This window comes from Saimiri boliviensis, chromosome X, assembly GCF_048565385.1.
Source record: "Saimiri boliviensis isolate mSaiBol1 chromosome X, mSaiBol1.pri, whole genome shotgun sequence".
In the NCBI taxonomy this organism is placed as follows: Eukaryota; Metazoa; Chordata; class Mammalia; order Primates; family Cebidae; genus Saimiri; species Saimiri boliviensis.
This window is the reverse complement of record NC_133470.1, coordinates 37,879,121-37,902,614: the sequence shown is the minus strand read 5'-3', so window position 1 is coordinate 37,902,614 and position 23,494 is coordinate 37,879,121. Positions and strand designations below refer to the sequence as shown.

Sequence of the window (23,494 nt, the reverse complement as noted above, 5' to 3'; positions counted from 1 at the left end):
TACAGTGAAACAAAAACGGAATACACATATTCATTAGGTTGAACCATATCAAACTGCTAGTATTTGGCCATTTTTACCCAAAACCAGTAATTTCTTACAGCTCAACCTAACGAAACACCTATGCACATGTAGTAGTAGTAAACTGCAGCAGCATGTACAGTAGCCTGCTAGATGTACGGTAGACATCTATTAACAGCTTTTTTTTAGGGACAAGGTCTTGCTGTATGTTGCCCAGGCTGGACTTGGAACTCCTGGGCTCAAGCAATCTTCCTGCTCTCCAGCTTCCAAGTAAGCTAGCACTACAGGGCCACACCATTATCACACCTGGCCCAAATACATTTTTTTTTTTTTTTTTTTTTTTTTTTTGAGACGGAGTTTCACTCTTGTTACCCAGGCTGGAGTGCAATGGCGCGATCTCGGCTCACCGCAACCTCCGCCTCGTGGGTTCAGGCAATTCTCCTGCCTCAGCCTCCTGAGTAGCTCGGATTACAGGCACGCGCCACTATGCCCAGCTAATTTTTTGTATTTTTAGTAGAGATGGGGTTTCACCATGTTGACCAGGATGGTCTCGATCTCTCGACCTCGTGATCCACCCGCCTCAGCCTCCCAAAGTGCTGGGATTACAGGCTTGAGCCACCGCGCCCGGCTGCAAATACATTGATTCCTTCCCTAAGTACATACTTACCATCACTTGTACTACTAACACTTGACTTTTATCCTGCTCATTCTTTCACTGTTCGACCATTCTTCATATCAGATACTTCAGACACTCTCACCCATGTCAAATTGTTCAAAGTACAAGCCAATTTCTAATACATGCTGTACATCAAGCCTTTTAGATGTCCACCTATTACAAAAATCCTATTTCAAACATACACCATCTTCATCTTTCATTGCAAATACTTATATCATTCTGTATCCCAAAAAAATAACACTAGACAACCAAAAAATAACATTTTACAATTTTTCAGGCAAGAGCACAACTTTATTTTTTCACCTCTGAAAATAAACCACAATTAACAACAACAAAGGAGACTGTGCAGTTCAACTTTTTATTTTAATAAAATCAGAATATGCACAGCACATGCAGTGCTAGCATCTAAACTAATACAATAAGCAATTACTAAAGCTACAGTGACTTGAGTTTCAATCTTCACATTCAGCAAGTTTAAATCCTTACACGATTTTTGAAACCTTATTAACTGAAAATATTGCTTGCTGATAAAACTTGCTCAAACACTATTGCTGAATGTACAAGTCACTGATTATGCCAATACAACAAAGATAACCACATGTTTGAGGATTGCAATGTGCCAGACATTCACTGGAAAAAAAAAAAAACACACACAACTAAACAAAATTCACACAACAAACATCTGAGAATCTGGACACTTCGTATCAGTGTTTTGAAGTGTTTCATTAATATCTTAAGACAAGTGTATCAAAACCTTGGCATGATTTAATTTCAAGTCGCCAATTTTGTTTTTACTAACATCAGAAAGTTATGGCTACACTGCCAACGCCGGGTCTGCTTAATTTGACTTAAGAGTTTAATATGACTTAACATTAAAAGCTCACACTACCCCGAAATATATAATTTCACGCATACGGTGACATTCAACATTCAAGTGCCAGTGTTTTTGTACTGTCTTTTGGTCAAGTTTCTTTAACTTTCAAAGAATCACTTTTAGGCTTACAAAAATAAATATTTGTCAAAATGTTCAATAAATATTACATAAAACTAGCAGCAAAAAGTATCTAGAAATCTGTCGTGTGCAAATAGTTTTCTTCCCAACTATCATTCCCATGGTCCCAAATAAATTTTAGAATCTAGTCCCATCCCCTTCCTAGACAAGCTGCGTTCAACAATCTCCAAGAGACAAAATAAGATTGGAAGTTTAAGGACACGCACACAAGACATATATATAAAATTCTCTGAATGTGCAATAAAAGAAGTACTTTGTAAAAAGTTATGGGCAAAATGTACAAGGGCCTAAACCTAGACTAATTGAAATAGCACCATAACAAATGACCTCAATACTGTCAAGTGCACCTACTTAATAAAAGTTTTAGAACAAGGCACAATACACTTGAAAATCTATTGCACTTTAGGAAATTTTTGCCGTCTTCCTATGCCACTATAAAAAGATGGAGCGTTTTGATCACCGCATTCTGGCCACAAAATTAGCACAGAATTCAAAGTGGCAGAGGCATTTTAGTGGTGGACAATGCTCATCTTTGGCCAGATTTAGCATAAACAGACTATAAATACAATGGAAACCTATGCAACTAAAACTGACTAAAACTGCACTGTAGAGCAGAATTGACACCTTGTGCAGTTATGTACATATTTCCAACCTGTGTGATCTCAAAGATTTCAGTTTTACTCTTCTGGAGCCATTTTTACAAAGTCTATAGTAAGCCAGTTTAACATCTCAACGCAGCTTGAACAGAGTAATGTGAATCGGCATTTAAAATAAAGCCTGCTGCATTAATTCTTCCTGTTCATATCCTCTTGACCAAAAAACATCAACACTAGCATGCGTTATTAGACCAAAAATCATCCAGGGCCCTAATGAGGGCTGGTCATTGCTGTGGTCAGCCATTCTACCATTTCAATTTCATTTATGGCAGGCATTTAAAAAGTCTAAGTAGATGAATTCTCCTAAAAACCTATTTCAAGTTATCAGACCTTTAAACTTTCCCTGTAATAGTATGCCCACATTTGGCTAGCTCATTAATTAATGATCTGCCTAAACGCTGAAAGAGGAATTGCTGTATTTACTTGCATTAACTTTGAAAACAGTGCTTTGAATGTATGCATGTATTCATACATCACCTCATCATGACTGGAATGGCTTGTTTAAAGACTATCAGGTTCTAAATACCTATCCAGGATAGAGTGAGCAAATCAGAACTTTAACTTAATACAGTTTGCCACATTAGAAACTAATTCCATTAATATGCTTCAAGACGTTTGTTGTTTGTTTTCCCCCAATCTGCAAGTATCAAAAAGCCCTAATGCAGGCTACCGCATAAGTTTTTCCTTATAATATTTATGGATGAATCGATGATTCCTGTTAAGTTGTATCACACCTGTGTGCCAAGGTTTGATTTTAGCCCAAGTTCAGTAAATTTATTTTGTCAAAACAATTGATATCTTGAGCATTACTGAGCCAACAGGACATCAAAATAAAAAGTTGTCTAAAGTTAAAGGCACAGTACATTAACAAACAAATGATCCTCAGTCACAAAATTATAAATGCAGTTTGGGATGGGGGTAGGCGGGAGGGGAGTTAATCCAAACTACAGCAATGAAGTCTTCAAACCACCTTCTGAACAGGGCTGCTGATTGTTCCTTTCATTTCTTCTTGTGACCTTGAGCTCCCTTAAAAAAAAAATTTCAGTGGAGAATCACAGCTGGTAATGTACTGCGAGTTCTTGAAGCTACACAAGGTATAGTCTGGCTAAGTTACATGTGGTTTCCATATTAGCTTGTTTGGCAGGGTGACCTACTGCAAAGCAGGCTCAGTTACCCCACCAGTCAACCCCCTGGGAGTTATAATTTCCTCCATATCCATCACTGTTGTAAAAGCCTCCATAGCCACCTAATGAGAGATTTAAAAGAGAGATAAATTAATGAAGTTATCCATCATTAAATACAATCCTTCCCTTAAGTACTTTGCCATCAAGTTTCTATAGTGCTGGACTTCCCCAATGCTTTAATTAGGCTTTGAAAAAGATGACTACAAAGAAAAAAGCCCTTCCCAAAGCTATGAAGTTATAGATTAACACTACCTCCACCGAATCCTCTGCTGCTGCCGTGGCCACCTCCACCACTGCGGCTGCTGCTTGCACGGCTGCTGCTGAAGCTGGAACTGCTGGCACCGCTACTTTGTCGGTAGTCTCTGGCACCAAACCCTCCGCTAAATCTGCTACTATAGGAAAAAAATTGTGTTGGTTCACATGAAGATGAAATTCCACTAAAGTTACCCAACTATTACATACTTCCCAATGACCAATTTCTAAGTTTTCCATTCAAACAATTCCCCATCCAGCTATATTTTCCCCAACAGATACAACCCCTTACCCGAAGAATCTAGGAAGCCTAAGATGATTAAGCTTTTTGAATACTGCAAAGTTAACCCTGGATGTTATGCATGCAGAGGAAACACTAGGAACGGTAAGTGAACACCCGATCCCCTCATTATATGCCATCTGTATACCTCACCTCTTAGAACGTCCACGACTGCTACCCTTGTAGTGGTGTTCATAAGCCATGTTTTCTAACCAAGATGGCACTTCTTGTTTAGCTTCAACAAGAAGATCCAACAAATCCTTAGTAATGTTTATGTTCCTCTCATTAAAGAATGAGGTTGCCAGGCCTGAAAGAGTTCCCAAAAAAGCATATAAACAAAAGGTCTTCCATAAAGTAACTTGTGACTGTTCTTATTTTCTCATGTAAAAATACTTTAAATATTACAATCTAACATTTAAACAAGCAATTTGAGCACAACCTAACCTTTTTGTCACAGTTCACTGTTAAAAATATATTTTAGATCCTAGTAAGGTCTTTGCTGCATGCATCACAATGAAAAACAGTGAAACCATCAAGTAATCAAATACACACCAAGGTTTCCTACACGTCCTGTACGACCAATGCGATGTACATATTCTTCAATATCACTTGGCAAGTCAAAATTGATAACATGTTTCACATTTGAAATGTCCAGTCCTCTTGCTGCTACCTGGAAAATAACTTTTATTAGATATGGCCCACTTAAATACTTGAATATGCACAACTTGAATAAAAGATGTTTATACATACTGCTGTAGCCACTAGAATTGGGCTTTTTCCTGAGCGGAACTGGTGAAGAGCCTCTTCCCTATCCCTCTGAGAACGGTCTCCATGGATACTTGTACATGCATATCCTTCATGGTATAAGAAATCCTCCAGAGAATCTGCACCCTTTTTGGTCTCCACAAACACTAAGGTCAGTGAATCCTTGCCTATAGTTGGAAAATTACAGGTTTTTAATCACTAATACAGCTTAGTTCTCTTTGCACTTACAAAATATGTACAATTTTAATGTGTCAATTAAAATACGTTCTATATATATATATATCTTCTTAAAAACAGGCTCTTAACAGCATGTTTTAAGTTGAGAAGGAAAAGTAATGAAGGTAATCCAAATATATTTAAGAGATGGGGGTCTCACTCTATTGCCCAGGCTGGACACTGGCTATTCACAGGTGACATGACACACTATAGCCTCAGCTGGAGTAGCTGGGACTACAGGCATTACCCACTGCACCCAGCCCAAATGAAAATTACACGTAATTTCAGCTGGGCACAGTAGTTAGTGCCTATAGTCCCAGCCACTCTGCAGGCTTATGCCTATCAGGAGTCCACACTAAGTTTGACATCAACATGGTAACCTCCTAGGAGCAAGGAAGCACCAGGTTGCCTAAGGAGGGGTGAACTAGCCCAGGTCAGAAACAGAGCAGGTCAAATATTCCTGTGCTGATCAGTAAGGGATTGTGCCTGTGAATAAACCCGTGCCCCAGCCTGGGCAACACAGAGAAACCCTCATCTCTAGAAAAATAAAAAACTCTTTATTTTACCTGTTGCATTTAGAAGGTCAAGCAGAAATGACCGTTTGTCTGCTTCTTCGACCCAAACTACTTTCTGCGTGATGTTTTCAGAGGTAGAGCCAACTCTTCCTACAGCCAAGAAGATATATTCATCTAAGAAATCACGAGCCAGCATCTGGAAGAAAAAAAAATTTTTTTCATTAGCTGCTGAGATAAACAAATTCCTAAATAAATAAAATTTGCAACATCTAACAGTACCTGTATTTCCTTAGGAAAAGTAGCACTAAACATCATAGTGTGGCGGACACCCTTTGGAGGCATAGTATCTTGTTCAACTATTCTACGTATCTGAGGCTCAAACCCCATATCCAACATCCGATCAGCTTCATCTAACACCAAGTATCTGTCATGTCATGGGGAAAAAAAAACCAAGCCTGAGTTTAGAATTTGAGGAGAAATCAAGAGATGGTCTTGGTATGGCTGTTAATATAATTGTAATTACCATAGTATAAATTATTACAACTATATATTCATTAAGGTGGTTCCTCCTACTGCATAATTTTAAAGACGCAGCACAGGATTCTTGCCACTACCTAAGTCATCCAAGAGCACATAGCCAAATTAGCTCATCCTAGATGACTGTCCCATGAGCTGGTCATTCTAAGCCTCCACCAAGATGTTACTGATTTTTCAACATTAAAATTACAATGCACAAGCTTTTTGTAAAAGTTACATGACTGAAATACATCACTTCTCAATCTTAAAATTGGTCAGGAATTCGAGACCAGTCTGACCAACATGGAGAAACCTCAACTCTACTAAAAATACAAAAACTAGCTGGGCAGTGGCACATGCCTGTAATCCCTGCTACTCAGGAGGCTGAGACAGGAGAATTGCTTGAACCCAGGAGGCAGAGGTTGCAGTGAGCAGAGATCGTGCTATTGCACTCTGGCCTGGGCAACAACAGTGAAATGGGGGGGGGGGGGGGACAACAACAACAACAACAAAACAAAGAACCACCACCATGTCAAAGAAACAAACAAAAAACGTACTTGCAAAAGTCTAATCCAATCTTTCCTCTTTCCATCATATCCACCAAACGTCCTGGAGTGGCTACTAACAAGTGGCATCCACGTTCCAAGTCTCGAATCTGCTGACCAATATCGGCACCACCATAAACCACGCAAGGACGAACTCTAGATCGGTATGAAAACTACGAGCAAAAAAATGTTATGAACTTAAAAGTCAAAATTTTTACACTATCATTTTTACATGATCATTAAACATTTAATTAGAATCAATTTAAAAGCTAGTAATCACTGAAACTCATACTTACTTTTCTGGCTTCCTCGTAGATCTGTACTGCCAACTCTCTCGTTGGTGCTAATACCAAGGAGATTGGGTATTGTTTGCGGCGCCCATACCTTCCATTTTCCTAAGAAATTAGTTAATTGTTAACTCCACCTATCTTTTGTAATTTACAGATTACAGATTACACTTGAAAACCGTTTTTCATTAGACTGAAGTTCTACAATAATTTTCCATTTTATAAAGAAATGTCTACCTTCATGGCCCTCAAAGCCTCGCCTGGACCATCTGAATAAATCTGACTCAAGATGGGCAAGAGAAATGCTGCAGTTTTTCCAGATCCTGTTCAAAAACAAACAAACCCTGCTCATTACTTTTGAATAGACATTGGTTGATGAGTGTCCCGTGACCCTTTTGTGAGACGGAGTCTCACTCTATCGCCCAGGCTGGATAAGGTGCAATGGTGCGATCTTATTAGCTCACTACAACCTCCATCTCCCATGTTCAAACAATTATCCTGCCTCAGCCTCTCACCATCATGCCCGGTTAATTTTTGTATTTTCAGTTAAGACAGAGTTTCACCATGTTGGCCAAGCTGGTATTGAACTCCTGACCTTGTGATTCACCAGCCTCAGCCTCCAAAGTGCTGGGATTACTAGCCTGAGCCACTGCGCCCTGCTGATGACAGTGTTTAACTGCCTTATTACTAGTAATTAGTACTTTTAGTTTATGCTCAAATTAAGTTTTCCAAAAAGTGGCTGCTTTGGTCCATCTAAGAGAAGTCAGCAAACAGACTATTTTTGTAAATAAAGCTCTTATGGAATACAGCCATATCCAATAATTTACGTATCATCTATGGCTTCTTTCACACTCCCAATAGCAGTGCTTGAGCAGCTGCAAAACCACATGGCCCATAAAAACCAAAGTATTTTACTGTCTAGTGCTTTATAGAACAAATATGATGTTTACTCTTACCAGCTGAGCTTACCTGTTTGGGCACAAGCCATCAAGTCTCTTTTCTCTTTGATAATAGGAATAGCATGCTTTTGCACTGGAGTTGGGCGAGTATAACGAGTAAGCTCAATGTTTCCCATGATAATTTCTCCCATCTCAACATCGCTGAACTGTTAAGAAATTCAATGGGGTTAGAAATGCTACCTAGGGCCATTTTCTGTTTTATGCTAATAATAGAAATAACCAACTAACAGCTAATTTGTAACTCACGTTTATAATTGCTTTAAGTAAAATTATCATATTATACTTTGAGAAAAACGAATCCCCAGGCTTAATGTACATTGGAGAAGACTGTGTGTTCTTCCTATGTTTGACCCATTTTCTATTTCAGGTAATAAATTATTCGTAATAGTGACACTAAACTCAACTTCTCCTTTTCCACAAACCTATGAAGCCTTTGGTCTACATATGACTTTATGAAGCCCATCTCACATTCTAATGTACCACGAAAACATTTACATCTCCCTGTGTCTTAAAAAGTGAAGCAAAAATACTTACACTTTCAATATGTGGAGGACAGTTGTTGCCTGTTGCCTCAACTGGAATGTCATCATATTTCTCAAAATTAATCCCAGTGTTGCCTCCAGAAAAGAGTTCCCTCAAATCAAAAGATTGGTAAATTCATTTATTATACTAGCTAATAAAGCTTCATCGCAAGTAACATACATTTCAGAAACTTACTGTTCCAAGCGTTCACTTGGTGGGAGTGGTTTTGACCAATCATCTTCATCTGATTTGTCACACCAGCGACTGTTTCCACCACGTTCAAATTTGCCAAAGCCACTTCGGTCACGGCTGCCAATGCCGTCATAATCACTCCGTCCACGATCATCAAATCTGAACAGCACAAGTAATTAATCAGAATCACATCATTTAACCATTATCAGATTTCTACTCCTACTCTAGAGCTGTATCTGGAGACTTAAGTTACTGCTAACTACAAAGATGTCAACAAGTCAATTCTGAGTTATCTGACAAATAAGGGTCTCTAAACCAGTATCATTTATGTAACCTCATTTTCTAAAATTAGTAACTTTTATATTTCTATAAAGTCGTATAGCCTAAAAGGCCTCCCTCACAGATGCCACAATTAAGAATCAACGTTTTTTGGTTGAATTCCTTCACTTCACAGGACACTTAAAAAAAAAAAGTTATCAAGGTTTTATCTGAAATTGGCACACAGCTCACAACCTTCATTTAAAGTCCTCATTCGAATATATTTAGTGGTGGGGAAAAAAAGAAAGTTATACACCAAATATCAATCGTCCTAGTTATACTAGGATTTCACTTAAAGGACAATTCACCTGTGTGACAGATTTTGGATAAAAGGCAGAAAATAGTCCTTACTTGAACTAAGATGTTTTTAGAGTTTTAGGCCTGTGCAAAAAATCAGGACACAGGACTAACCACAGCTATTAGGCACATGGGGTCAGTTCACCACACTGGCATAATCAAAAATCCAAGGTGTTTAAAAATTGTTACAGAGTCCACAAAAATCCCAACCAAATTAGGCCATTCACTAGTTGTACTCTTTTAAGTAGAACATATAAAACTCGAGAAATAAAAAAAAAAATTGATTACATATTATGCCAATGACCATATTCCGATTTTCATCTAATTCAACGTTAACAGGTTCAATGCAGCAAAAGCCTCTCACATCCAAATAGGTGGTCAGGATAAGAACTTATTAAACTGTTACTATACACACATTTAAGGTGAGAAGAAATCACTTACCTTCCCCTTGATCCACTTCCACGGTCACTGAAGAAGCTAGACTTCCCTCTTGAATCACTGCGAGATCCAAAACTGCTATATGCATCCTTATCTTTGCTAGAACTCCACCCTGAACTGTCTTTATCGTAGAAACCTTCAATTAAAAAAGCACAAATCCATTTTATCATTAATGAGAAATAGGAACCACGTTAAGGTTATTATCAATCTTTCCGAAATTGAAGGCCTCCACTGACTATCTTATCTCTGTGGACTTGAGGTTCAATCTCAAGGTATTCCTACCATGGCACTGTAAGAGAACCAAGATTGAAAGCTAGTTTACACCAAGACGTTTTTAATTATTGTCCACTGGTGACTCACACCTGTTAATTCCAGTACTTTGGGAGGCCAAGGTGGGCGGATCACTTGAGGTCAGGAGTTTAAGACCAGCCTGACCAACAAGGAGAAACCCTGTCTCTACTAAAAAATACAAAATTAGGCAGGCGTGGTGGTGCATGCCTGTAATCCCAGCTACTCGAGAGGCTGAGTCAGGAGAATTGCTTGAACCCAGGAGGCAGAGGTCATGGTGCACAGAGATTGCACCACTGCACTCCAGCCTGGGCAACAAGAGTGAAACTCCGTCTCAAAAAAAAAAAAGAAAGAAAAAGAAAATCCTGTACACTAAATCAAGCAATCTGACAGTCTAAGAATGTTTTTGAATGAATACCACCTCTAAGTGGTCAATAGCTTTGCCTTTAACACATTGATTATGATATTGTTACATGACCGTCACGATTTAACTTCCACTCATTTTATAGGTATGAATTGGTTTACAAGGAAACCATTACCACCGTTTCCATATTTCTTGGAGGTGGTATTCATTTAGAACATTCTTAGACTGTCAGATTACTTGACTTAATATAGTATTTTTTTGTTTCAGTAGTATGAAGTACAAGAATACTACTGTCAAATGGTACTATTATTTTAGTGGTTCATCTGTTATAAGCTTGATGACAATCAGGAATACCTGGGAAAAAGGAAAATCCTCATCACTATATATTCTCAATATAAACAAGGCTCCTGGGTATAGCTATAAATATCCAGGTAAAGGATGACAAATATGTAAATTAGCCCAAAGACAGGTAGAGGGTTTAAAGACAAGTAGAGGGTTTAGCTTCAGCAACACCTTATTAAATAGTCAGTTTCTGAATTCAGTTACTTTCCTTCTGCCTTCTACCTCCTACCATTAGGCCAGTCAGGTGACCAATAGCCTTTGCTAGCTAAGAGTTGAGTGAGATTGCCACATCTCTTCCAGCTCTAAAAGCTCTGAGTTGCGGCCATATACATGAGGGTCAATTCTGGTTAGTATACTAGAAATACTGAGAACACCCATGATGATAAAGACGAATTACACAGTAGCCTCCTCTAAAAAGAATATGATACTACCCAGGAGTGGTGGCTCACGACTGTAATTCCAATACTTGGGGAGGCTTAGGCGGGCAAATCACTTGAGGTCAGGAGTTTTGAGACCAGCCTGGCCAACATGGCAAAACCCCATCACTACTAAAAATACAGAAATTAGGCCGGGCGCGGTGGCTCAAGCCTGTAATCCCAGCACTTTGGGAAGCTGAGGCGGGCGGATCATGAGGTCAAGAGATCGAGACCATCTGGTCAACATGGTGAAACCCCGTCTCTACTAAAAATACAAAAAAATCAACTGGGCATGGTGGTGTGTGCCTGTAATCCCAGCTACTCAGGAGGCTGAGGCAGGAGAATTGCCTGAACCCAGGAAGCGGAGGTTGCGGTGAGCCGAGATCGCGCCATTGCACTCCAGCCTGGGTAACAAGAGTGAAACTCCGTCTCAAAAAAAAAAAAAAAAATACAGAAATTAGCCAGGTGTGGTGGTGCATGCCTGTGATCCCAGCTACTCAGGAGGCTGAGACAGGAGAATCGCTTGAACCCAGAAGGTGGAGGATGCAGTGAGCTGAGACTGCACCACTGTACTCTAGCCTGAGCAACAGACCGAGGTGTCATAAAGTGATCTTCTGGTAGAAATAATACAGGTTTTATATCCATGCATCACCAGGTCAGTGAAGCTAATACAGACTACATATGGAGATGGAGGAACAACAGCAAACCATGTGCTCCCCTTTGGACTCTCCACACTTCCAATCTGCCTTTTTTATCCAGTATCTTCCCTCCTCCTGATCTTCAGTATTCCTGACCTTCCCTTTTCCTCCAAATTTTAGATGGTCTACTTTACATAATATAAAGCACCTGAACAGCTGTCCCATAATACTAAACATATACTAGCTGTTATCTATCACTACATTACAACTGCAACGGGAAGACACCAGATATTGTAATACATTTCGGACAAAACCTTTCAAAAGCAGCAAGGCAAGGAGATGAAATCAGAGAATCACTCCCAACCAATGCCGACAGAAGCATAGAGGAAGAACACAATATTTAGACTTCCTCAAAATGCCTCATTCTCCTTAGGCTTCAACTTCTAAAAATGAGGCAAAAAAACAGACCTACGAAGTTACTTGTGAGGACTTACCTTTAGTAGCTTCTCGGTTCCTTAAATGAGGAGGAATATAGCGCCCTTCTAAAAAAAATTTATAAAATTAATTAAATGCCAAAAACCTTCCATTTAAATTTCTGCTACTAAAAAATGGCCCTGGGAAATTAAAATCTCCAGCCTTCCAGTCTGCTTACCTGGAAATTGAGGGGTGGGGGAAGAACCTACTTTAATTTTAAATGGGTTACTGCTTCATAAGGAGAACTCTGAAAGGCATTTTTAACAAAAAGCTGATTTAAAACCTAATAGTTGAAATCCACAAATTGAACACATTTAGCTACTAGCGGTCATTTAATGTGATTTTTTTTAAAAAGGCCTGCTAGATTTAAGAGAACTGTCATTAAAAACTAAGAGGATCACTTACAGCATTAAGTATTATTACTGTAACCTCAGACTACTCATGTAATTAAATCTCACAATCAGCCACCAAGAACCTGTTGTTTCTATGCCAGTTAAGTTGCAAAACATACAATAAATACACAAGAAAAAGCTGCAAACGAGAGTTAATTTCAAGATATTGCAGGTTTTAATTTGGGGCTTCCTGAGTTTAAGGAAACTTGATAGTTGTTCCATATGCAGGCAGAATATAGCTTAAACTATGGTAAAGAAGCAAAAGCAGGCCGGAAGCAGTGGCTCGCACCTATAATCCCAGCACTTTGGGAGGCTGCAGACCACCTGAGGTTGGAAGTTCAAGACCAGCCTGACCAACACTGAGAAACCTCGTCTCTACTAAAAATACAAAATTAGCCAGGCGTGGTGGCACATGCCTGTAATCCCAGCTACTCAGGATGCTGAGGCAAGAGAATCACTTGAACCCTGGAGACAGAGGCTGTGGTTAGCCGAGATCACGCCATGGCACTCCAGCCTGGGCAACAAGAGCGAAACTCTGTCTCAAAAAAAAAAAAAAGATGAAGAAAAAAGAAAGGCAACCATGCTTCACATTCATCACTAAGTACTACATAATTCTGTAACGCAAAGTCTACATAATTCTTTATGCAGTAAAAACTGAAATGCAGATTTCTTAAAATTTAGATAAGTCTTAAGATATTAAGCTCTAATATTCAATATATCCATAAGATATTTTACTTACTGCTGGCTGTACTTCCTCCACTCTGATTATCTGAAGAGTTCAGGTCTAGGCCAGCAAACTAGGAGAGAGAGAGATGGTTAGCAGCCCGTGTGGTCACATACTGTATTAAGACAAAACTAGTCCTGCTAGCATGTTAGCACTGCATTCAAGTAGTTGCCCTGACCACCTCACAGGATGGATACTCTTAATGGGAATGTGATTAAGAATGCTTTCAAGTTTGTAATGCTCTAAGTAATGCAAAATATTGCTATTGTATATACTGCAGAAGGCGGCACACCAAGATGCTTGTGCTATCCAGTCGAAACTGTCCAAATTTAATTCATTCATTCAAAATAAATTCTCACTGTAGCATGTTCCATAGTACAGGCTCCCTAATCACCAAACTGAAGCTTTCACTGAATCTCAAAATTATTCTTAAATGTCAAATAGATAAGGGATTTTAGTGCCAATCATAAATGTTTCCAATGCCAATTTTCTATAATACTTGGTATTTTAAAACTAAAATGCACACCACACCTGAAAAATGTCGACAAATTTTGAATTGACTGTTCTTTAGTTCTTTCACCCCAAATACTGCACAAGTATTTTTAGTAGGGTAGTACTCTTAAGAACAACAACAACAAAAAAATAGCAATATACCCACCACTTACAGAACACTATGTATGTTAAGCACAATTCTGAAGTAGTTTGTTGTTTCATTAGTTTCTATTGAAGACAGTCCCTTTCTTCCTGTCACTCAGGTTGGAATTCAGTTGTATCAGCTCACTGAAACCTCTGCCTCAAGCATCTGGGATTACAGGGGTGCGCCACCAAGCTTGGCTACTTTTTCTATTTTTGGTAGAGACGAGATTTTGCCCAGTTTTGTCAGGTCACCTCCTGACCTCAGGTGATCACCTGCCTTGGCATCCCAAAGTGTTGGGATTACAAGCACGAGCCCAGCCTGAAATAGTTACTTATTTATTCTCCCATTTTAACGGAACTTCAAAGATGACTTCATTTGAATAAATGGCACAACTGGCATTCTATGCTCTTAAAGAGTAGGACGTTTTAGTGCCTTTTATCTCTATTTCTACCCATCCCCTAACATTGGTAGCTCAAAAGCTTCAACATTCTAGAAAAGGGTTATCTGCTACCTTCATAATGCTTTGTAGCTAACCAAGAACTACTAACAAGTAGGGAGTTAAAACTGTACATGCAGAAAGTATTTCATTTTTCTCAAAAAAGCCACAAAAGACCGAGTCACACAGTACTGTTGCCAACCTGTGTGCAAAAGACACGATACCATGTTCATAAATCGTGTGTTTAAAGCTTAGTATGATACTGCCAAACTGCATGCATGATCAAATGGAGTCACCGAAAATTGGAAGCAGATGCTACACTTTTAAATAAAATGTTTAAAAGATGAGTTTAAGACTTCAGGCACCTAATTTCCAGAATTTCTATGAGCAAAAACACCGCCACCTCTCTCTTGCTGCCGTTAAGAAACTGGTAATTTAAAAGCACGGTAGGAACACAAACTTCATGTACTTGTAGTACATTTTGCTTTTTAAATAAGGTTCACTGCTGCCTGAAATCCTTAAGACACTATAGCTAAATGGTAAAAGTGGGAATACTCTGTGCTGCTGGTAGTAGATTTTTAAAATGTCTGTGTTCAATTCAACATATGAAGTGTCAACAATTAGAAGATTTAATATAATTGGTTCATTAAACGGGGGGGGGGGGGCGGGGGAGTGTGTGTGAATGCTCCCAAAAGAACAGATCGTTCAATTCCTTACAAATAAGTATTACACATGACTACTTTAAAATTTATATTTAATTGATTTGTGCCACTAAACTTCATCTCAGGATGATTCCGGAGTTTGTGAAATCAACTCTCTCCTAATCACAGTAGGCAGAAGTTTTATTTAAAGGCTCCGCGTAACCCACACAAGAACTTATCTGAAGCCTGGTGCCACTGTTGCGGCGGGATGCAGACTTCCTGCCACCAAAGCCCATAACCTTCTCCTCTCAGATCACACGTCCTTCTCTCCTCCGCCTCTAAACCCTTAGAAAAGGGGGTTCTGGTTAAGAGAAAATATCTGGAGGCCTTGGACCCACTGCAAGATTTTATTCCACAGGCAGCAACAAGTCCACAACAAAACTGTTTACTTCCCCCGTAAGCCGGGCGTTTTTCCAATGCCGGATTCCTGGATCAAACGTCACTAACATGAAGACACTCCTACAATGCGCGATGGCCTCTCCACCTCAGAAAAATAGCGCGCGGCCCCCAGCTAATGCGCCACACAGGGACAATCTGGGGGCAAGCAAGGAGGAGAAACGGCCTCGCTGGTTCCTTAACCTCCCCACCGCGTCCAACCTCCCTCTTCAGAGCCCAGCGCGCAGCGGCCCATTCCCGCCTCCCCTCCCCTCCCCTCCCCTCCCCGCCCCCACTCCTCCCCAATCTTCTGCGTCACAAAACTTTCCACTCCGGAAACGCGGCCTCCCAGGCCGCGGCGCCCTGCCCGCCGACCCTGCGGAAACTGGGTTGAAGCAAAAGGGCCGGCGGAAGAAGCCCAAGAGAAACAAGCAGCCCATTCCATCCTCCTTTCCAGGCCCTCGCCCGCCCGGGACCCGCCGTCTCCCGAGAGTGGGCCACAGCGCCGCCCAGCACCACACAAAAGAGGCCGCCGCCATTACCCGGAGCGAAGGCCACCCCCCGCTATCGCGCCGCGCCGCCCCCTCCCACATTCCTGGGCCGCGTTCCACCCCTTGCTCGCAGGCACGCAAACACCGGATGCCGCCGGGTCTCCCGGACCGGAATCCAGGCTGCGCAGCCCTGAGGGCTGAAGCCCTCCAGGCCAAAAGGGTCCCCAGGCGCATCCCGCCGCGCTGCGCACTCCTCCAAGCCCCCCACCCCCCGGGTCACTCATCAGTCGGGTTTCGCGCGTGCGCGTCCCCGCGAAGGCGCGCGCACTCCCCCCCACCCCCCACCGCCCGCCTGCGCAAGCCCACACAAAAGCCGCCATTGTGCTCGGCCCGGGGACAATACAGCGGGCTAAGCTCTGGCCCTGGCGACTGCCCCAACCAACGTTCCTGCCGCCTCCCTGACCCTCCATAGCCCCGGGGCACCCAAGAACTGTAAATTAAGGGTGTCGGTTAGCGCTGCGCCATTAGCCAGATTAAGTCAAGGGATTCACGCAGCAGCCAGCCCGGTGGGATCTTTGCAGCTCACCTGCTGGTCCAGCCCGAGCGCATTTTCCACCGCCACATGACTCATCCCTGAAGAGTACCGAGAACTCGGTGTCTTCTGCTGCTGAGCGAGTGTTTTTGTTCCACCGCGAAGGACCTCTCACGGGAGAACTGCGGCTCTGAAGCGCACGGCGCGGCCACGGATCTAATATACCCGCTCCAAACCCTGCTACGTCAGCACGTACAGCGTGTGCCCGCCCCTTTCACACCGCAATCCCCCGCCGCGGCGACTTCTGCCCAGCTACTGCGCGCTCCCTCAGGTCAAACCTCACGGGATTTCCTACTCAGTCCCGTCGCCCCTCGTCGTCCTGCCTTGGAGCTCAGGGCGCCAAATGCTGTCCCAGTTCTCTCGAGTTACACTTCCCCTGTTCTCTAAAACCCTTTTCTCACCCTCCGAGTTCTCGAGATCTCGCGAGAATTGGAATCTCCCGCGTTCCGTCAGCTATGAGGCCTGAGAATGTCAACCTAGGCCTCTTCGCTCCCCTTTCCAACCTTAAGCCCTAAGCACTCAGCTTTCGTTTTTCCTTTTTTTTTTTTTTTTTTGTGTGTGTGTGTAACAGTGGCCTTCACTCTTCTTCCTCTCTCAGTCCCCGGGCTTGGAGATGTGGTGGGATTTCTCCAGTCTAATCTGCCCTCGCTCTTCCGCGTGTAGCCTCCTCGAAGTCGGAGCTTAGCAGAGTATCAAAACCTAGAGGGCGGCAGGCCACGTGACCGCAGGTGTCGCGCGCGGTGGCCATTTTGTGAAACAGGAAACGGTGGCGTGAATATTGAGTGCTCGGGCCGGGGGGGAGGGGGTGGGAAAAGGACGAGAGAAGAGAGAGAAGTGGAGGGAGGAGGAGGGGGAAAGGAGGAGGAAGGAGGGTAAGATGGTGACCAGGGCGGGAGTCGGGGTAAAATGGAGGGGAGCCGGCGGCGCGCGCTGGTGGCCGGACACCTCTCTGCCCGGTTGCCTAGGCAGCAGGGGGCGCCGCCTAGAAACACACAATGGCCCCTCCCGCCCCACCCCCCGACGTGTGCGCGCGCGCCCCCGCCCCCCGCGGTGAGGGAACAATGAGACAGTCACGCGCTGATCCGGAGCCGCCGCTGGCGCGCCCTCCGGGGACCCCGGCTCTCCGCAGGAATGCGGGCTACATTTGCCCCTAGTTTCCTCCTGCGGGGTGCCCAACGGCTTAGGGCCAGTGGCCACCGGTACTGCGGGGACCCCGAGGATGGCGAACGGCTCTTTTAGGGCCCAAGAGTGTCGGAAATTTTTGTAGCTGGTGCAACCTGGGCCTGCCGGAGGGGCTGCAACGGGGTTATCGGCCTGGGCTCGGGGTGACCCTATGGCCGCTGCCGTGGATAAAGAACGGGAGGAAATGTGTTTCTTGTCGTCGGAGGAACCTCTTCCCGTGGCTCCCTTCTAGACAGGCCACCCCAAGTTTCGGCTTCGGTGCCGCAGGCCCTTAAATAGGAGAAAACGTTTACTAGGGGATCCCCGGCTTTGAGCCGGCGGCCGCACATCCGTGGTTTCTTTTGACCACTTTCCCCTCTCTCTTCTGACCCTCAGCCCGACGGAATTAAATAAAACGCAGTGGTTTGCACCACCCCCCAAAGGGTCTTCTGCTGCCAGAATTCAAATAGTTCGTGCTCATCACATAATTTACCATACACATAACTTCTCTCCCTTCCCAGTTTTTAAAATCGAAACGGAGATTCGAACGTGACGAGGAGAATATCACACTGTGTCGGGGGCAACTTGTTTAATGGCTTTGAGTCTCAATTTCCTCATCTATAAAAGGAGTCAGCTACATTCCATAACCCTATGAAAGACCCAACTCCTCCTTTTCATAACTAGTATTTTCTAATGCCCACTTTAACCATACTGAAATAATAAATCATAGGTAATATAATGTGAACCTACAGATAATTTCAAAGAACATGACTTGTCTATTAACAAACGAATGCAAAATGATTGTAATAAAACCATGTGTATTTTAATGTGTAAATGCCCCCGCACAGCTACACTAACTAATGGTAATATACTTGCCCGGTAGAGCCACAAATGCAAACTGGAAAGGTGTATTGATTTAACAACTCTAGTTCTATGAGCAACATTGCTACTGGGAACTCAATTTCCAAAACGATGAACTATTAATAATGTTTAAATAAAACAGTACAATCTTCCTTCACTGGAAACAGTGGTTGCATTTGTGGAAAATTCAGGATCTATGGAAACTGGGCAAAGACATTTTGTGTTCCTTCGTAAAACAGGGTTACTTCTAAGCTTAGATGATAATGAACTAGTTTTTCACCGACATCAGTGTCCAGCGGTTTAGTTCTTCGCTGTATGGGACTGACCAGCATCACAGAGCATCCTAGCATGCCTGGCTCCTGCCCACTAAATGCCAGTAGCTCTCGCCAGTCATTGTGACAATCAGAAATACACAGATGTCTACAATGCCCCTTTGAGAGCCACTAGGTTTAATGATCATTAAGGTCTCTTCCTGCCCGGAGATTAGTGGATTTTCATGGAGCATTGGTGAGGGACCTCGGTTTCGTTTCAGTTTCGTTTTCCTATGAACCAGGGTAAACATGAATCATGTTCAAAAACTGAGTTCCGACAGCTCTTCAAACTGCATATATCAACAATGGGATGCACTGACTACCCTGGTTCTGGGCTTTGTTTTACTTCAGAGTAGAACCGAGTACAGGGTACCGCCATGGGAGTACCTAAAAAGAATTAAAATATACAGCAGTTCCCTATTTTCAATTAACCCCTGCTCATAGGCATACTCGGTTCAAACCACCAGGGTATTTTGTTAATCAATATGTTATAATTGGAAAATCCAATTGGAGAGGAAGCGGGAAAACATACAAAGCTTCGTCTTCAAACACAGTCACTCCGAAAAAGAATGATGTGCACACTTGAGGCAGCTCAATAAATGAGCCAACTTTCACAGCACTCCAAATGACTTTTCCATTAAGCAGCATTTGCATATCTTCTCCACATGGCAGTTATTTGCAATTTTTATTTGAAGTGACCTAAAAAGAGCTAGAGATGGCTGAAACCAGGGAAATGTTTTTGCAGGCTCCCTTTCGTAATGTTTCCAGGCATTTTGGGTGCTCATATCGATGCGAATGTACTTCCTGCAACACCACCCCATCCCTTTTCCAGCCCCATCCCTGGAGGTAGCGCAGTGAACCAGAGCCTAGGAACTGCAATTCCTCTAACCAGCAGTTCAGCTGCCTGCTTACAGGCACGGAAGCTACAGTGTCTCGGCTTCCTTGTTTATAAAGTTAGAATAAAAGTAGTCCCTGCCGGTCGGGCGCGGTGCCTCAAACCTGTAATCCCAGCACTTTGGAAGGCCAAGGCGGGCGGATCACCTGAGGTCAGGAGTTCCAGATCAGCCTGACCAACAGGGAGAAACCCCGTCTTACTAAAAATGCAAAAGTAGCCGGGCCTGGTGGCGCGTGCCTGTAATCCCAGCTATTCGGGAGGCTGAGACAGGAGAATCGCTTGAACTCGGGAGGCAGAGGTTGCGGTGAGCCGAGATGGTGCCATTGCACTCTAGCCTAGTTAACAAGAGCGAAACTCCGTCCTCCTCCCCCGCCCAAAAATGTAGTCTCTACCTCTGAGAGTGTTTGGGATTCAAGGGCTTGTGCATGAATTGAAAGTGCTTTTTGAGGCAGAGCGTGGTGGATAATGCCTGTAATCCCAGCGCTTTGGGAGGCCTAGGCACGCGGGATCACATGAGTTCAGGAGTTCGGCGTGGTGGCGCGCACCTGTAATCCCAGCTACACCAGAGGCTGAGGTGGGAGAATCGCTTGAGCCCAGGAAGCAGAGTTTGCAGTGAGCTGAGATTGTGCCACAGCATTCCAGCCTGGGCGACAGAGTGAAACCCCCGTCTCAAAAAAAAAAAGGCGGGGGGGGCGGGGGGGGCGGGGGGGGGAGGAGCGGTAGTGTTTCAGTTTTGTTGTTTTAAGTGCTTTGCAGAGAGTAAGAGCTTAGCACCGGGTAGCATCTGGATCCACATATACGTGTCTAGCTCCCCATCCTCTCAACTCCCCTAGTAGAGGAGGTTGCTCTGTGCACTGGGCTCCCACAGTCTCCACTGTTCAAACCGCCCTTGTAATTCCGTGCAGTACTGCAGCTGTGTGTGAGCCCACAAAGGACAGAAAATTTGTCACACTTCTCTATGCAGGGTGGAGACTAAGATGGACTAAAATCACATGATCGCAATGCACCTAAATAATGTGCCCAAGTAACCTAAAACTTGGCACAAAAATGGGCTATTCGGAAGCTAGAAGAAAAGGATTTGTAAAAGGGATTCCAAGAGATACGTAACTTAAAGCCTTTAGTGAACTTCATAATTGCCAGTCATTTTTCTGCAAGGTCCAGGGGAAGGGCCAGCTGATTCATACTTTTCTTTAGGGTGGATTTGGAATAAAGTTCAGACATGGAACTTCCCTCTAATAAGGATAATTATAGGTGTGGAGGTAAATGCAGTTCCCTACTTTCTCTCGCTCCCTTTTTTTTCTTTTTTTCTGAGACAGAATCTCGCTCTGCCACCCAGGCTGGAGTGCAGTGGCGTGATTTTAGCTCACTGCAACCTCCACCTCCCGGTTTCAAGCTATTCTCATGCCTCAGCCTCCCAAGTAGCTGGGATTACAGGAGCCTGCCACTATGCCCGGCTAATTTTTATATTTTCAGTAGAGCTGGGGTTTCACCCTGTTGGCCAGGCTGGTCTTGAACTTCCGACCTCAAGTGATCCTCCCACTTTGGCCTCCCAAAGTGCTGGGCTTACAGGCATGAGCCACTGCACCCAGACCTACTTAATTCTCTTTTTATGTTTTAAAATGTCAAAGCCTTTTTGGGCTTGTTCATTTGTTTGCAGCTTCCGATAAAGCAAATCATCAGATTTATGATAATTAGAAGAATGTTACTATGGAGGCCAATAAAAGTTCTAAAGGGAAAAGCAGAGATCTTAGGCTCTAGGATATTGCTGTAAGCCCTTCTACTCTAGGCTGGGGTCTGGTCCATACAAAACTAGGAATGTTTTAGGCAATTGTTATACTCCTGAACAGCAGATACAGCCTGGAATCTGCTTTCCTTCCACAAAGAAGACAAGACCAAAACCAAAATTGTATCAAAGGGCATCTTCTCTACCACTAAAATTGGTAAAAATATTTTCAAACAGCAAAGCTTAGTGCACGTCTGCCTTTGTTCATGCAAAGTGAACGAAGACTGTAGTCTTGGAAGTACAGCGAAGGAGGTTGAGTCACAGGCCCTCAGGAGGCCACGCTGCCTCTTAGGTACTAGGAACATTTTCAGCAATCACTCTCAGGTGATACAGAACTGAAAGCCTGGCCATACCTCACAGGGCTGCAGGCTGCATAGCAGTCCCTTGTTGAAATTTTATACTCCGTACTTCAAACCAATTCACTCTCCCCTACACCTTCCTACTTACAGATAAATTATTGCTGTTATTGTCCTACAGACCTTGATGTCTATTAGATTTAATCAGATGGAGTTTCACTCTGTCGCCTAGGCTGGAGCGCAGTGGCATGATCTCGGCTCACTGCAACATCCGCCTTCTCCTGCCTCAGCCTCCCAAGTAGCTGAGATTACAGGTGTGCGCCATCACGCCCGGCAAATTTTTGTATTTTTAAGTAGAGACTGGGTTTCTCCCTGTTGGTCAGGCTGGTCTCAAACCCCTGACCTCGTGATCTGCCCGCCTCAGCCTCCCAAAGTGCTGGGATTACAGGTGTGAGCCACTGTGCCCGGCTCATTTTTAAAGTTTTTAAAACTTTTTCAAGGTTTTAACTTTGATTTATTTAAAGCCTTAAAAAAAAAAAAAAAAAAAAAAAAACAGGGTCTCAATCTGCTGTCCAGACTGAACTGTAGTGCACTTATAGCTCTCTGCAGCCTCAAACTCCTGAGCTAAGATGATCCTCCCTCTGACCTCAGCCTCCTAAAGTGCTGGGATCTTAGGCATGGGCCACCATACCCAGCCCTTTAAAAACATCTTGCTATAACTGTTCAACCTAGTGTCCTCTCAAGAAATACAAACTGGGCATGGTGGCTTATGCCTGTAGTCCTAGCTACTTGGGAGGCTGAGGCTGGAAGACCACTTGAGCCCAGAAGCTCAAGGCTGTGGTAAGCTATGATTGCCACCACTGCACTCCAGCCTGGGTGATAAAGCAAGACCCCGTCTCTTAAATAAAGAAAAAGAAAGAAAAAGAAAATCTGGGTCAGGCTATAATCTCAGCACTTTGGGAGACCAAGGTGGGAGGATCCATTGAATCTAGAAGTTTGAGACTAGCTTGGGCAACATAGCAAGCTCCCATCTCTACAAAACATAAAAAATTGGCCAGGTGTAGTGGCATGCACCTGTCGTTCCAGCTACTCAGGAGGCTAAGGTGGGAGGACTTCTTGAGCCTGGGAGTGCAACACCACGGTGAGCCATGATCGTACCACTGCATTCAGCCTGGGCAACACAGGGTGAGACCCTATCTAAAAAAAAAAAAAAGGCCGGGCGCTGTGGCTCATGCCTGTAATCCTAGCACTTTGGGAGGCCAAGGTGGGTGGATCACTTGAGGTCAGGAGTTCAAGACCAGCCTGGCCAAAATGGCAAAACCTCATTTCTACTAAAAGTACCAAAAAAAAGAAAAAAAAAGCTGGGCATGTTGGAGGGCACCTGTAATCTCAGCTACTCGGGAGGCTGAGACAGGAGAATCACTTGAACCCGTGGGGCAGCAGTGAGCCGAGATTGCACCACTTCACTCCAGCCTGGGTGAAAGAGTGAAACTCCATCTCAAAACAAACAAACAAAAAAAACTGGATCATTTGTCCGGAAGAACTTTCCAATCTGTCCCCCTCGACCTCACCCTTTATGTGTCTACCAGAGTTTTCTTCTTGAACACAGTCCTGTTGTGCCACTTCCCTGCTTCAAAACCTCTGACACCTCCCACAGCATTCAAGGTTC

At 43.3% G+C, this 23,494-nt stretch overlaps 1 protein-coding gene across 2 annotated transcripts; it reads right to left on the bottom strand.

The window, feature by feature from the left end:
- Positions 1-963: 963 nt before the first annotated feature.
- On the bottom strand, positions 964-17,465 carry DDX3X (DEAD-box helicase 3 X-linked). Of its 2 annotated transcripts, none has more exons than XM_003924030.4 (17): positions 16,513-17,465; positions 13,302-13,359; positions 12,191-12,238; positions 9,652-9,784; positions 8,599-8,754; positions 8,416-8,515; positions 7,892-8,027; positions 7,160-7,245; positions 6,932-7,030; positions 6,648-6,808; positions 5,854-5,998; positions 5,626-5,770; positions 4,829-5,010; positions 4,631-4,748; positions 4,232-4,385; positions 3,799-3,938; positions 964-3,608 (listed from the first exon to the last, which is right to left on the bottom strand). In XM_003924030.4, exons 1-17 carry the CDS (start codon positions 16,555-16,557, stop codon positions 3,529-3,531), a joined length of 1,986 nt encoding a protein of 661 aa, XP_003924079.1. In that variant the 5' UTR covers positions 16,558-17,465; the 3' UTR covers positions 964-3,528. The 2 variants fall into 2 exon arrangements, with proteins under 2 accessions (XP_003924079.1, XP_010333111.1); XM_010334809.3 differs by having other exon boundaries at positions 3,799-3,935; positions 16,513-16,666.
- Positions 17,466-23,494: the final 6,029 nt, after the last annotated feature.